Source organism: Mycetomoellerius zeteki, unplaced genomic scaffold (assembly GCF_001594055.1).
Source record: "Mycetomoellerius zeteki isolate Tzet28-1 unplaced genomic scaffold, Tzet1.0 scaffold156, whole genome shotgun sequence".
Taxonomy (NCBI): domain Eukaryota; kingdom Metazoa; phylum Arthropoda; class Insecta; order Hymenoptera; family Formicidae; genus Mycetomoellerius; species Mycetomoellerius zeteki.
In genome coordinates, this window is record NW_017256511.1 from 483,822 (window position 1) to 499,601 (window position 15,780).

General features: G+C 33.0%; 4 protein-coding genes across 4 annotated transcripts; 2 read left to right on the forward strand and 2 right to left on the reverse strand.

The window, feature by feature from the left end:
* The first annotated feature begins 394 nt into the window (after positions 1-394).
* On the forward strand, positions 395-4,294 carry CenG1A (Centaurin gamma 1A). Its single transcript, XM_018445252.1, has 13 exons — positions 395-560; positions 1,214-1,446; positions 1,536-1,677; positions 1,773-1,904; positions 2,015-2,175; positions 2,250-2,392; positions 2,468-2,663; positions 2,744-2,846; positions 2,932-3,159; positions 3,239-3,356; positions 3,457-3,669; positions 3,752-3,896; positions 3,969-4,294. The coding sequence occupies exons 1-13, from the start codon at positions 395-397 to the stop codon at positions 4,143-4,145; spliced, it is 2,157 nt and encodes a 718-aa protein (XP_018300754.1). The 3' UTR covers positions 4,146-4,294.
* Positions 4,295-4,419: 125 nt separating this feature from the next.
* Positions 4,420-7,666, reverse strand: LOC108720963 (protein zwilch homolog). Its single transcript, XM_018445253.1, has 12 exons — positions 7,386-7,666; positions 7,252-7,318; positions 7,043-7,175; positions 6,702-6,936; positions 6,474-6,626; positions 6,253-6,402; positions 5,964-6,168; positions 5,807-5,886; positions 5,470-5,708; positions 5,173-5,400; positions 4,953-5,065; positions 4,420-4,865 (listed from the first exon to the last, which is right to left on the reverse strand). The coding sequence occupies exons 1-12, from the start codon at positions 7,503-7,505 to the stop codon at positions 4,789-4,791; spliced, it is 1,800 nt and encodes a 599-aa protein (XP_018300755.1). The 5' UTR covers positions 7,506-7,666; the 3' UTR covers positions 4,420-4,788.
* A 2,350-nt stretch (positions 7,667-10,016) lies between these two features.
* On the reverse strand, positions 10,017-12,783 carry LOC108720965 (uncharacterized). Its single transcript, XM_018445254.1, has 5 exons — positions 12,737-12,783; positions 12,488-12,608; positions 11,910-12,225; positions 10,702-11,122; positions 10,017-10,193 (listed from the first exon to the last, which is right to left on the reverse strand). The coding sequence occupies exons 2-5, from the start codon at positions 12,526-12,528 to the stop codon at positions 10,066-10,068; spliced, it is 906 nt and encodes a 301-aa protein (XP_018300756.1). The 5' UTR covers positions 12,529-12,608; positions 12,737-12,783; the 3' UTR covers positions 10,017-10,065.
* Positions 12,784-13,847: 1,064 nt separating this feature from the next.
* On the forward strand, positions 13,848-15,365 carry mora (cysteine and histidine rich domain containing protein). The gene is made up of 4 exons (XM_018445171.1): positions 13,848-14,127; positions 14,214-14,776; positions 14,879-15,067; positions 15,154-15,365. The coding sequence occupies exons 1-4, from the start codon at positions 14,049-14,051 to the stop codon at positions 15,343-15,345; spliced, it is 1,023 nt and encodes a 340-aa protein (XP_018300673.1). The 5' UTR covers positions 13,848-14,048; the 3' UTR covers positions 15,346-15,365.
* Positions 15,366-15,780: the final 415 nt, after the last annotated feature.

The following is a 15,780-nucleotide window of genomic DNA, read 5'->3' on the forward strand; positions in this document are numbered from 1 at the left end:
TCTGCTGAACGCACCCAATTGCTTCGAAGCGTTTGTAGCGTCAAGTGGACCGCAACCAAAATTGACCTGTTTCAAACACCATATGCGAGTTTTAGGAACGCCAGAAGATGGCATATGTAAGAAATCAGCCATATTGTTGAAAGTGTGAGAATACGCAGTACAGCTTCCATGAGAACTACGTGTTTCTCTCCGCGATCGCGGATGTGTCACATAACCAACGTCGCCAATCCCGACCGATAATGTTTATAAATACTGAGATTTGACATATGAGCCAGCAGCAACTTTAAGCTTCGCGAAAATCGTCCTGCTCCCGGTGATGCTCGCGCGATACACTTCGGAGCGATGCCGTTAATGTGATAGATCGACGCCAAAGAAAATCGGACGTCGAAAAAAAATGACAACTGGCCAGAGTGGACACGATCATTCTCTCGCTATCAGACAGGAAATACAACGTTTTGAAAGCGTTCATCCGTCGATATATGCCATTTATGATTTGATAGAGGTTGTGCCTGACGCACACATCGCTAAACAAATTCGCGAGCATGTTGTAGCAATAGAGGGTATGTTTTATAATTATGTATATATTTTACATGTATATGCTTTATAATTATGTACATCTCAGTAGAGGAAGATGATGTATGCTGTCTGCAATGTTTATGTATAATAATAACATCTTGTATGATTAAATACTATGTATAATGTTATAAGTTATATTAAGCTTGTATCATATATAATAATAGCTGCATTCAACAGAGAAAACTAATCAGTGAGCACTGCGTAATTCTTTAATATGATTTATTTTTGTCTTTAATTTGCTGTATCTAAGGAACAATGGCTATATTGAATAGAAAAAGCTGCTTTGCAACTGTTGTAAAATTATTTACTATGATTGATTTATACATTTAGATCCAATGAGAAAATAAGGGCAATACCAATATTGTATTAAAGAATTTTAGAACAATTGTAAAGCTGTTTTCTTTGCTGTATGCAACCAATTGTATTAAAGAATAGTGTTCACTGATCAGTTTTCTCTGCTGAATGCAGCCAATGGTCGTGTTCAGCAGATTCAACTGTTGCAGAGCAACAGATCCATGAGCGCTCGTTGCTATTGGATGATCTAAAAGAATACACCAATAGCAGCAAGCGTTCACGGATCCGCTCTGCAACAGTTGAGTTTGCTGAACGCAATCAATGTAAGTTTATGTTCCTTTAGATTCCTTCGTCAACAGCCATGAATGGACATTGGCAAGAGATGTTCCAGAATTGCATCTGGGGATCATTGGTTCCTCAGACTCAGGAAAGTCAGCTCTGGTTCACAGGTATCTTACAGGGTCCTTCATGCATGAAGAATCGCCAGAAGGTGGTCGCTTTAAAAAGGAAATCTTTATAAATGATCAGAGTTACCTTCTCTTGATAAGGGACGAGGGTGGCGTGCCAGAGGCTCAAGTATGCAATCAAACCACTTTGTTTCATATGTCATATTATTTGTCAGTGCCTATTATTATATCAAATAATAATGGATGTGTCCATTTAAGTTTTCAGCTTGGATAGATGCTCTATTACTTGTATTCAGCTTAGAAAATGAAGAGAGTTTCTCTATAGTTTGCAGTTTTTACAATAGAATGTGTTCTTTCCGGAATATGTCAGAAGTACCAAAAATACTTGTAGGCGTACAAGGTATGTTGTAATCGTATAATAAATTGTCAATTCTTTTTTTTATTGACTATTTCTCACATTCATGTTTCTAAATTATTGATTTATTGATTTTGCAGATTCGATTAACGACAGCAATCCTCGTGTCATAAAAGATGTCAGACCACGGAAACTGGCTTGTGATTTAAGATGTCCTTATTATGAAACATGTGCTATTTATGGTTTAAACGTTGAGAGAGTATTTCAAGATGGTAAGGATGTTTACGTAGGAATTAAACTGACAAACTTGTTATAAATTCAAACATAAACATGTTTCTTTAAATTAGTTCTAACGTTTGTATTTACAATGGAAAAATTTCAGTGTGTCAAAAAATCATACAGAACATATCGATGAAGAATTTATCATGCGACGTGTGTCAACATACTACGGACAATGAAGTTAAATTTGCAGTCCCTGCTATTATTAAAAATGTGCAACTTCATAACAAAGATACAGAGACCACAAATTCATTGAAAGTAAATGTAAGTCAGTTTATCAGTTACATCCTCTAGTAAATCAAACAGATCATATAAGTTTAAAATAAATTTCTCAACAGGTTTCAGAAAAAGATGAGGATTGTCGATCCATTCACAATAGTTCTATGACAAACGATTCGTCGTTACTGAACGATAATTTTCATAACGTACAGAATCAACATGGAGAACTGCGTTCGTCAATCTTGACACCAACCACTATCAGGTTGAATATATATATTTAAAAAAAAATACTTTCTTCATTTTTACATCGATATTATAATATTATTTTGTTTCTCAGAAAATTTAGAAGAAAATCGAACATATTTACACCTTCCAAGAAAGAGAAATATATGGGTGAAATGGGTGTTGGTAGAGAAATACCAGTGAAACAAGGTTATTTATTCAAACGAAGTAGCAAGTCATTGAAAGAATGGAAGAAGAAATACGTAACGTTATTAGAGGATGGACGTTTGACTTATCATTCGAGCTTACATGTAATTATCAGTTATGCAATAGTCTAATTTATCACTTTATGCATTTATACGATATGTTTGGTATAAGGAAATATTTTTAGGATTACATGAATGATACTAATGGCAAAGAAATACTTTTGCAATACGTTACTGTGAAAGTACCTGGTAAAACACCAAAAGGTTCCAAATCATACAATGCTCAAGGTATTGCACTTTGCAGATTTCACATATATTAACGGTTATAGAATATTTTTACCATTTTTAACATGCACATCCTTTCTTTTTCTAGAAGATAGTTTCGAATTTTCCATCATTTCCTTGGAGAATAAAACTTGGCACTTTGAAGCAAATAATGCCGAAGAGAGGGATAGTTGGATTACCGCTATAGAACAGCAAATACTATCGAGCTTACAGAATAGTGATGGTGATAAGAAAAATGAAACTGATGCTTTCAAGATGCATTGCATAAAGAACAAAGTTTCGGGGAATGATACATGCGTTGACTGTGGTGCACCGAGTGAGTGCATTTTTATTTTATTAATTACCGCACAATTAATAATTTGTGTATACTCTACGATTACATATTTTTATTTCAGATCCCGATTGGGCCAGCCTTAATCTGGGCGTTTTGATGTGCATCGAATGCTCCGGTATTCACAGAAATTTAGGTTCGCACATATCTAAGGTACGGTCTTTGGATTTGGATGACTGGTCGTAAGTATGATGCAAAATTTCACTCATATTACTAATACGCGTTCATTTGTATTTGTTTTGTGTCTATTATTTAATGATACATCTTTAACGACGGCTTTAGCGCAGGTCACCTAAGCGTCATGCTAGCCCTCGGTAACGATATAGCCAATAGTATTTGGGAGTATTGTTTGAACGGAAAGCAAAAGCCTGTCTCAGATTCATCTAGGGAAGAAAAGGAGCAGTGGATCAGATGGAAGTACGAAGATAAACTCTTCCTGCCGCCGATCAACCCAAACATCTCTTTAGGAAAATTACTCATCGATTCGGTTTGCCGGTAAAGTATCTTGTCTTTGTCTAACTGGATATCAATTAAGTGTTGCTGTAGTCTCGCGATCTTATTATCTTCGAATATACAGGGGAGACATGAGAGCGTTTACATTATGTTTGGCTCGCTGTAATTATGAAGACATTAATATTTCGGTCAGCACGGAAGATCTGCGAACGCCGTTACATCTGGCCTGTGCAACCGGGAATTTGGCAATGGCACAACTTTTAATATGGGTGCGTGTTCCTTTTCCATTTATTTAAAGCATTTTCTCATTACCCGGTGCTATATTATCGCAAACTTTGCAGCATAAAGCAAATCCGCAGAATTTGGATCATGAAGGACGAACTTGTATGTCGTACGTGCGAGCTTTGGAACGAACGCTCGATAATTCATCTGATTCTATAGAAATGCAGAAGTTACTCGAAGTGCTGGAACAAGCCAGTGTCTCCGGGATGGACGACGTAGACACATCTCAGTATTAAAGTTAAAAAAAAAGATATGCCTTAATCACTTTACCTGCATTTTCTGAATACGTTGTTAATACTGTGTACTTACTATGAAAAACCAATGCTTTGTTTAGTGGCTCACAGAAGAAAGAAAAGCTTTTAAATGATATTTATCTCACAACCGCCAAAGCATATTGAAGAAAATTGGATTATAAAAATTCGTAGCATTACTTTTATATACTCTGTAAAAAGTTTTTATCGCGTGTGACGAACTCATTTTAATATCTATTACAAAATTCATCTCGAATTGAATGAGGAATTTTTAATACGATATACTTTTGTACATTGAGAATAATCATTTAAATGAAATTTATATATATATGTATACTTCGCAATACGGTAATTTAATAAGATTTGTGTCAATCACAGAGAATGGCTAATAGCATGCTCGAGTGTACATTGTCAATGACTGAGAGTACAAAAAACACTCATAAATGTAGTTATATTTATATATCTAATACATGTAACTGTATTTGAAGATTTATGAGATTGCTTTTATAACTTTTATCGATTATTAATTAAACACTCAATTACATCACGCACCATGTCCCGTTTATTCAAAAAATTTCATCAATTCTAAAATTTTAATTCATTTCTTAAAGTTCAAGAGCGTTACACTTCACAGTTTCTTATACTTTTCCGATGATGATATTGTGCTTATACCATAGACTATTTCTTCCTGTACATCTACATTGTCTGCATAAAAAAGTAGAATAAAATTAGTACAAGAATTTAGTCTTGTTATATAACACAAATTTCTTTTTTTTTAGTTATTTGCTTTACCAGTAGAATATATATTTGTTGGAAAAATAGGCAGTTTGTTGCAATAGGTAGTAGTAGTCAGCATCGACGCGGCAGAATGAGACGAAACAGAAGCTCTCCATACAGAGGGATTCCTGAAATAAGAACGGTGTGTTTTGTAGCATTTACTAGTTTGTATTATTTCACAAACAAATAAAATTTTTTAAATGTTTATATCAATAATACTGTCAGCATTACATACATCTTATTTAACTCATTAGCTAATGCATTGGGTAGAGGCACCGTAAAAGTGAAAATTCGACTACGAAGGTCAGAATAATGCTGTAAGGGAGACTGTTCAGACACGAGCTCTTTGTATGTGTAAGCAAACAAACTTTGTAAATTTTCAATTGGACATTCCAGATGTGCTTCAATAAGCAACATACATTCCAGACAGATGTGGATTTGCGCTAACATAATCAACTTATTCCTGCAAGTAATAAAGTCGTAATTAATTCTGATCTGTTCAATTTACAAAAATTTTCTATATTTGTATTACCTGTAACTCTCTGTGTTGAAGATTCCGGAAGATATATTGTTTAGTTTTTGTCGAATATCGTGTAGATCGATAAATTGCGCTCCTCTTAAGATATATAAGTAATCTCGAATAAGCTTCTCAAATCCCATATCTACAACAAGTTCTAATGGTATACTTCCCACTAATAAATGAGATATTGTTTCTTGATGATGCAGATTGGAAATGCATTTCACAAATTTTGTTAAATTTGTGTCATTGATCTAAAAAACATGTCAAAATATATTTATACAAATCCCTTAAATTTTTAAACTTATAACTGAGATAAACCAGACAAAAGAACAGGTATTCTGTTAATTACCTGTGGTGTAAATTTATGTTCAATAATTTCCTTCAAAATTGTTTCAATATAGTTTATCATTTGTGGATATGTTGAAGCCTCTTTACATATGGAAAAATACAAAATTAGCTAACATAATATATAATAAGCAAATACACTTAAAAATTTTCTAACTTACTTATAAGTATTTCCCACAAGAGATCGGTGAAATCTACATCATGTCTCAAAAAAATATTTTGTACACGTTCCCGCAGCTTTGCATCAATTTCAAAATTTTCCTTGCTGATGTGATTGCTTTCCTTAACATTGCTATTATCAGATTTCCGAAAATTGAAATCTCCATTCAGTAAAAGATGTAATTTTTCGTTTATGATGTCATGTTCCTAAAATATTTACACACATAATCAGAGATAGGAAAAATAATGGTAAAAATATGTTTTTAAAGAGATATGCAGAAATTTGTTTACCTCTGAATATGATGTGAATATTATTGAGTTTTGTAGTCCAATATTTTTCTTACACTCATCTATCATTGATAAATACTGGCTTAATAAAAATAACTGATCTCTCAGTTCTTTTAATAGACTATCCTTCCATTCAGCATTTATTTGAGCTACCTACAAAATATTTGTACAAATACAATATATATATATATATAAAACGTTCTCAATCTTTTATATTCACATACCAAAGTAATTTTTGATGGTCTTGAATCTAAGCTACTTGAATGCATTTCAATATTAATGTTTCCTTCAAAATCACTTTTGGCAGTTTTCTCCCAATCGATCATTTCTTGTTTTATTCCAAACAAGTCAAGAGCACTGAACACAGATATTTTAATCTACATATGTATAAAAAAAATCAATCTCTAATTGTTTCTAATGTTAAAACAATTAAAATCTTATATATTACATACATTATGTTCTTGTGTAAACGGATGTTTAAGATGTTCCTGTACGACTTTGTGACATTTGTTTCTTATTGTAGCCAGATTTGTCGTACCAGTAGAAACAGCTTCCAGAGTGGTGAACCAATCTTGGGAAACAATAGTACCAATAAGCTTGCTCTGCTTAGGATCTTTTCCATCGCAGAGAGCTAATATTGGCAAAGTATCAGTATCAAGATGTTCAAGACATTTATTCACTGCATTACTGGAAAAAGTGTATCTTTTGATGTATATTATAAATATCTTTCAATAATTCTATTCAATATTTATTATATATATATATATATTAATCTCATTGAATCTGTACGTACCTTGCATCCATTCTATTCAATGGCAAATAGGACTCTTCTTCTTTCCGCCAATTCTGTCTTGTTATAACAACAGTGTCATCGAATTCGCAGTTATCAAATGAATACTCCAAAGGCGAACCACTGACATCATGTCCTAAAGAACATTTCGGATTTTATATGTTTCTGATAGAGTGCAAATAACTCTTATAATTAGAGAAACATTTCATTACTCATCGAGTACTCGTTGAAGCTTTTTTCGTTCTTTTCATGGTCCGAGAGATGCCGTATGCCAGGAACCTGAAGCAGGCCATTATGTCATTAAGCGAGATTATGAGAGGAAATTGCGGTTTTACATGATACTCACATTTTTGTGAAGGATAATGTATGGATTATCTTTGAGATCCGGAAATAATTCATCCACATACGACAATCTAATTTTACTGGCTCGAACGTGTGGTTGCAAAATTTTATTTAAATGATCCATTTTACAATGATTATCTTGTTCTTCTTTGTTTTCCTCGAATAGATATCCAACTTACACCGTATCGCAAAGGTTCTTTTTCAACTTTATGAGTTTCGGCCTTCTAAGTAAAGCCCAATACTATGCGTCTTAAAGTATTATATAGAAAAAGATCCAACTGGGCCAAGAATCCACTCAATTATTAAGCTACCGCAAAATGCGAAGTGCCACAAAGGTTCAGTTTGAATTGGTTTGAATTAAATGGGATCAAAGATGGCGCACTTGCAAAGTCATCAATTAAAATCACTAGATTAACAAAGTACTACTACCGCCATTTTGGCTCCACGACGCGGTTATTTCAAACTTATATGTGAATGTAATCAGATTAGGATTATCCCGGATTATCTACAATAGGGTTTTAAGCCTTAAGCTATAAGAAATGGGCGAATCACAGTCGATTATTCTCCTCGAATTCGACTGTAATTGATTCTTATGGCTTAAGGCTTAAAACACCTATTGTAGATCCGGAATTACACTTTGGATTGCACTTGATATATAAGGCCTGTTCTTTTTGGTTAAACTTTTGCACCAGTTCATCTTTTTTCTTTTTCTTTCCTCCTGAAAAGAAAAGGAAGAAAGACGAACTGGTGCAAAAGTTCAGCTAAAAAGAACAGGCTAATAAATACATTACACTAAATGCAATATCTGCACTCGAAGCCATTTTGGCTCCAATTGATACGTTACTTCAATTTTCCCATCGCGGTACTTTGGGCGGAATCCATAGACAGTGTTCAAGATTCGAGATGGTCTTAAGCTAGTGCATGAACCAATCAGAGGGCGGAATCCATAGACAGTGCTCAAAATTCGAGATGGTCTTAAGCCCGTATCAGACTACCGACTCTGCAAGTCGACTCGACTGCCAACTCTGGCTGTTGACCAATAATGGACCAATCACATTGAATCAGTCTTATTGTGATTGGTCCATTATTGATCGGCAGTCAGAGTTGGCAGTCGGGTCGGCCTGCAGAGTCGGTAGTCTGATATGGACTTTAAGCGTAGTTTACAATAAGTTGCAAACACTCCGTCGCCAGTCGCAATACTTCGCAACAGCCAATCAGAAGCGTCACTAGTAACTAGTGATGCTTCTGATTGGCTGTCATGAAGCATTGCTATTGGCGACGATGTGTTAGCAACTTATTGTAGACCACGCTTTAGGCCGAAATCAGACTACGCATTAAGGATTGAGGTTGAAGATTGAAGATTGAAATTTGACCAATAAGGACAAAGAAATTTTAGCTCTTTTCGTTTTGATTGGTCAAATTTGAATTTTTCAATCTTCAATCTCAATCTTCAATGCGTAGTCTGATTCCGGCCTTATGACTCCTGCACACTGGACGCGGAAATGCTTATGTTGGATTCACACTGCATCCGATTTTCGTCGTACGACACTCTGCAACCAATCAGAAAACAGGATTCCGATGAATTTTGCTTCGTATTATCGCAATCCTGTTTTCTGATTGGATGCAAAGCGTCGTACGACGAAAATCGGATGCAGTGTGAATCCAGCAACTGTCACCAAGCTCAATTAACTTAACTGGGCCAATTAATCCATCGGAATTGACCAATCTGTCAATTCTTCAAACAAAATGACAAATGCGATTGGTCAATTCCGATGGACTAATTGCCCTAGTTAGATCAACTGAGCTTGGTGACAGTGGCCCTAAGGCTATCTTCGTTTTCAGGGATCAGAAGACAAAGATAGCCCCGACCGCGGTTGCTTTTGATTGCTATACCAGCACGCCAAAAATCGCTTAAAATTGCCCCAAAATATACAACTATCGCCATTTTGAGTTCAAGACGCGCTTAAATTTAAATAAGTATCGACATTCCTCATTTTTGTTTTATTTTAATATTAACAAAAATTATGGCATTATAAATAAAGATAAACTTGTAAATTATAAATAAACTTGTGTAATAATTGAAGCAGCTTGAAAGCTGCAGTTTTTATGTCGTTTAGTTAGTTAATACATGCGAATTTAATTTTTTTATTACATAGAAAAATTGCGCATTATTTATCGCGTTGACTCCTATTTAATTGTAAATTTATTGTTGAATTCGGGACTATTGTTACGTTCATTATTATAATGTTTTTGCCTGTAAGTAACTACATTTATCTACAACATATGATACTGTATATATTTGAAAGTGTACATATTTCTATAAAATGTTATTTTAATATTGCCAAACTATTCACATATATTTTTTTATATATTTAATGTCTTACAATTAAAAACATGATTGATTCTGCATGAGACTATTATTTGATTTATGTACAAAGAATAAGAATATAATTACGAAAAATGATTACTTTATAACAGTTTATATCTCTTAGATACATTTTAAAATAATATTACATTTAAAATAATTAATTATATACTAATATTAACGTTATTATATATATATTCTTGTCTTCAAGATAAAATTAAAAGATAGAGAAGTCACATAGAAGCATGTAAAGTTAAACAAGTAGTAGACAGTGTTTGCTTTTTCAATATTTAGATCCTTTCAATATTTAAATCCTTCATTATTTAGATCCTAGACAGCAAGTTTCATGTTTCTGGATCCGATTAGGCATGAAAGTCCTTTTGCATTTTTTGCAAGGAATTAATTGTGCAGTGTGTTCTTCCCAATCAACTCTTTCTTCTTTAGTATCTGAAATCCATTGTGCATAATATATAGTTTATAGAATAATTTTTAAGTTATATTTAAAAATATACTAATTGTTTTTATCGTTTCTATCATAACTTCTCTTAACTAATGATTAACAATTGATACAATAATTATTCTATATTAAAGTTTGTTAATACTTTTTGCATTATAAGTAACTAAGTATGAAAGAAATAGTAAGAAATTATATTCCTTTCATACTTAAAGATATAATTAATTACAGTTTATTCCTTATAATTATAGTTTGTTCCTTAATTGATTTCTTTCTTCTTAATTTAAAGTAGATTTTACCTTAACAGAATCTTAACCATATATATGATCAGTTATTAATTCTAATCATTAAAAATTAACAAATATAATATACAATAACTATCAAGATTAGAGAAACTCAACGAAAGAATGACAAATTAAAAAATTCTAAATTTATATATGTATAAAGTATTGTTTTGTAAACAGTGCAATTTTATTAATTTAATTAAAAATATCAATATACCTTGGTATCTACGGGAAGATATTACTTCTAGAGTTCGTTTAGAATGTAATTGAGGCTGAATTGGAATTTCAATCTCCAATGATTTCTCAAGCTTTTTTGGTGGTGTTCGTGATAATTGATGTCTCGGTTTCATTGGATCAAAGTTTTCTTCTTTCTTCTTCTCTTTTTCCTTAAGTTCTACATTGTTGACACTATGTGAATCTGTTTGTGAGTTTGTGACAACCATATTCTTCTCATTAGAACTAAATTCGATACCACTAAATTGAATATTTTCAAAAACTTTGGAGAGCTCTCCCATATCTGGACTAAACAGATGCCTATTGAGTTTCTTTGTAGTTTCATTTTTCTTCCTGTTTCTATTCTTAGGAGTTACAATAGTTGCGTTAATATTTTCTTTATCTTCTTGATTTTGATCCAATTTCTGTAAAATAAATTTCCATATAAAAACTTCTCAAGTTAAATTTTAAAAAAGTTACAATATATCAAACAAAGCCTTTAAATGTAAACAATAAGAGTCAAACAAGGAGCACATAAGTACCCTACCACTGAATGTATTATGTAAAATTATTCTTTATAAAATTATAAAATATATATTTTATAATTTTATTTATATATATATATTTCATAATTTAATAAAAAATAATTTTTGCATAATATATCTAGCGGTAGGCTTACATACTTCTTGTTTGACTTTTAAAAAAAAGTTAGTTTTTTCAAAGTTTAACTTTTTTAATTTAAGTTATTAATGTAGATAATGTATGGTCTTTGAAACTCTTTGTTTAATCTTGCTTATATATGTCGCCTGAAATTAGAAGTTTCTAAATACACTGGTTAGTGCAAAAAATATTATTAAGATCTCGGTAATCTAAAGACTTAAGGATACATGGAATGCTAGGAATCTTGGTTAGATTCCTAGTGGAGGTAATATTTTTGCAATAAAATTATTTATAGATTTTAATGTCATCCAACATTATTAAGATCTTTAAAAGATGTTATGAACATCAAATTAGTAGTTGCTAAGCAATTTAATTTATGATATTACTACTATAATTCAATTGATTTGGGTTTCAAGACAGAAAAATTAATTCTGCAAGTAGTTTAAATGACTACATAGGTAATATATAAGTTCACATAGAATTATACAAGAGCACTTAAGATCCAATTAGACAGTTAAAGGTACTTTCTTCCTTTATTGTTAATATATCTACCTGATTTTGACATGCTTTATCATCACATTTACACGATAGGTTACACTTGTTGTTCTTCTTTACGCAACCACAAATCCGTGATGAACAATTTCCTTTACAGCCACAACCAGATTTTTCCAAGTTAAGTTTGGCCATTGCCAATGAAGTGAGAGGAACAGTCTTATGATGTACAACATCATCGGGCTTCTTCAAGTTTTCCATATGTTTTCTTAAGACATTAATCTCAAGTTGCATTACTTTTACTTGTTCTTCCAACTTGGCAATCTCTACAAGACTATCAAAATTTTCAGTCTGTGTCCCTATGTTTTTTGAGTTGCTAAAAAATTAAATTTCTCCTATAATAATCATTATCTCATAATGAAGAATAATAATAATATAGAATATATCGATAATTATTATAATATTAGGCTGCATTCCGTTTCATGCATGATGCATCTTTTACCTTTGTTATTCACCGATTGTTAAATAAGGATAAATAATGCATTATGCACATCATGCGTGAAACGGAAAGCGGCCCTAGACACGATTCTTAACAAGAACGAAATGTGCGATTTTAAGTAAATCCGTTTCTCGCTTACCTGGGCAACGTACATCTAGTTCTCGGTTTCGTTCTTTTCATTTTGACTGATATTCGAGACAACTCTTTAGTGAGTGATTACAGTCTGGAGTCTGAGACGCGGCCACGAGAAGCACCGACACCTGACAATTATTAGGACTGTTCTTTTTGGCTGAACTTTGCACTAATAAATAAATAAGTTCATCTTTCTTTCTTTTCTTTCCAGGAGGAAAGAAGAGGAACAAAGATGAACTGGTGCAAAAGTTCAGACCAAGTTCAGCCAAAAAGAACAGTCTTATTGACGTTTCTATAACGGATTTAAACGGATTTCGGCGGTTTCCCTTTAAATCAAACATATGGAAAAACAACGATTTTCAGCGCAATCTGGCTCGAAAAACCGCGAACTAAAATCCTCCATGCTAGAGTTCTCTCGGATCTGTGAGCACTCGCTGCTATTGGATGATATAAAATGCCAATTTTAGAATATGCCAATCAGATGCAAGAGCTCACTGAGCGCTCAGTGAGCGCTTGCATCTTATTAGGCCGGAATCAGACTATGCATTGAAGATTGAGATTGAAGATTGAAAAATTCAAATTTGACCAATCGAAATGAAAGGAGCTAAAATTTCTTTGTCCTTATTGGTCAAATTTCAATCTTCAATCTTCAACCTTAATCTTCAATGCGTAGTCTGATTCCGGCCTTAGTCGCGTTCAGCAGACTCAACTATTGTGGAGCGGATCCGTGAGCGCTCGCTGCTATTGGTGTATTCTTTTAGATCATCCAATAGTAGCGAGAGCTCACTAATTTGCTCCGCAACAGTCGAGTCTGCTGAATGCGACCATTGACATATTCCGTTACCCCAGATCTACAATAGGGTTTTAAGCCTTAAGCCATAAGAAATGGGCGAATCACAGTCGATTATTCCCCTCGAATTCGACTGTAATTGGTCAATTTCTTACGGCTTAAGTCTTAAAACACCTATTGTAGATCCGGACTTATGGCTCCTGCACACTGGACGCGGAAATGCTTACCACGCGGCAAAATGCGACGCATTTTTTGCTCTAATGGAATATGCCAATCAAATGCAAGAGCTCATTGAGCGCACTGCGTTTCTGGATGCACCTACTGAGTGCAAATCGGTTTACATATTCAATGTTAATAAATAATTTAACTTTTAAATTACATATTTTTTGTCATGATAATGTACTTCATAACGTTAAAAGAATTAAATTATTTTATTAACATTGAAAATATGTAAACCGATTTGCACTCAATTGCACCAATGTTGCACTAGTTTTCCCAGTGGAAAACTCTACATGCGTATGCGTCTTTACATGCATATAGGGTGTCTCTAAAAAAATGAGGTAAAATCAGGTAGCGAGTTGATTCAGAATCAGAACGTTTTTATTTTAATTTGGCTTGGAACGTTCTAGAAACTGCCAGAAACAAAGTCTGACAAAATCGGGAAAGATATTGTGAGAGAAAAGAGAGGGAAGCGTTAAACGATTTATCGAGCTGTTCTTCCAAAACTTAGTGGAACAGATAAGTACAAATATTCAAACCTCAAAGAGATCCTCTCAAAATGTCACATGAAACAGATCTATTGCATTGTTATCATCGTGGCTGTGGAAAGAAATATGATCCGAACGACAATAAAGACGGTAAGTTGTATATGTACTTTTTATTACGTTTTTAATACCAAATTAACAATATTTACGAAAAAGATGCTCTTATGGTTCTTTCACAGACAGTTGCCTTCATCATCCGGGACATCCAGTGTTTCACGACGCATACAAAGGATGGTCTTGTTGTAACAAGAAGTGTACAGACTTCACCGAATTCTTGAATATCAAGGGCTGCACGAAGTCGAAACACTCCAATGTGAAACCATCACAGTTAGAGAAACCACCAGTCGATAAATGTAAAGTTGACGAAGTGATACAGGTTGTCACAAGACCTCTAAGCAATGGAGCATCCCTGGAGAGACCTCCGTTTGACGCATTTCAACTCGTACTGTCGCCGATGATATCTCCTATTTTACTAGAACAAATTAAAGGATTGACAGCTTTAGAAAATGATAAACCAACTGATAGTGTTGTACAGATAGGACAAACTTGTAAAAACAATTCCTGCAAGGGGACTTACACAGAGATTGTCTCTGACGAGGAGGTTTGCAATTATCATCCTGGTGTACCTATCTTTCACGAAGGATTGAAATATTGGTCTTGCTGTAAAAAGAAAACTACGGAATTTTCCTTGTTTCTGGATCAGCCAGGTTGTACGCAAGGCAAACATATATGGTTTTCCAAGGTATACCATTTATAAATAAGTTAATATCGATTATTTAATATTAAATTCATTTAATAGTCATTTAATATTTGTCTTTGATAATTGACACATAATTTATTTCAGAGTATGGGAAAGAAGGCTCAATGCAGGATGGACTGGCATCAAACTGGATCATATGTAGTCGTTTCTATATTTGCAAAAAAATATCTGCCCAGTCAGTCTGTCATAAAATTAAATCCTATCCATCTGACTGTAGATTTATTCTTTGTAGAAGAAAATTCGAGATATTATCTTGATATAGAATTGAAAGGAGTATGTATTAATTTTAATATTTTAATTTTGAATGTGTAATTGACGAACAATATTTATGATATACATTTATTTTACATTACTTTTAGATTGTTAATGTCGAGCAAAGTAGTGTACACATGCTGCCAACTAAAGTAGAAATTAAATTAAAGAAGGCCGAACCTGGTTCCTGGCCGAAGTTGGATGTTCCCAGAGAAGCAAAGCCAAGAAACTCTGAAAGTAATAAAAATATTACAAATCTTAATTCGCAAATTGAAGCTGTGGATCTTAGTAATATTTAAATAATGAGAATTTTTAATAGTTAAAGAATGTATAATTAAATTGATGAAATTGTAATTTACTTTTCATTTATTTAAATGTAAAAGAGAAATGTTTTTAACGAAAGATGTGCTGACCGTTTTTTCGTTACAGTGATCCTTAATGTGACAGAAATACATAAGAATGTATTATATATTGTTTTTTGTTTAAATTGAAAAAGTTCGAACTTGTAAATGTATATGAAATATTCTATATTTTTTTATGAAGTTTAATTATTTTCTTTAGCCCCGTCTAAATGAAAAAAAGAAATTAATAGTTTTAATAAAAAATTAATATTTTATTATAGAAGTTCTTTTTTTCCTATAAAGCATATATTCATAAGTTATGCTATACTTGTAATGATAAATGTGCGTTTAATGATCATTTTTATCGTAATTATGGCTGTGTAATAAACTTTT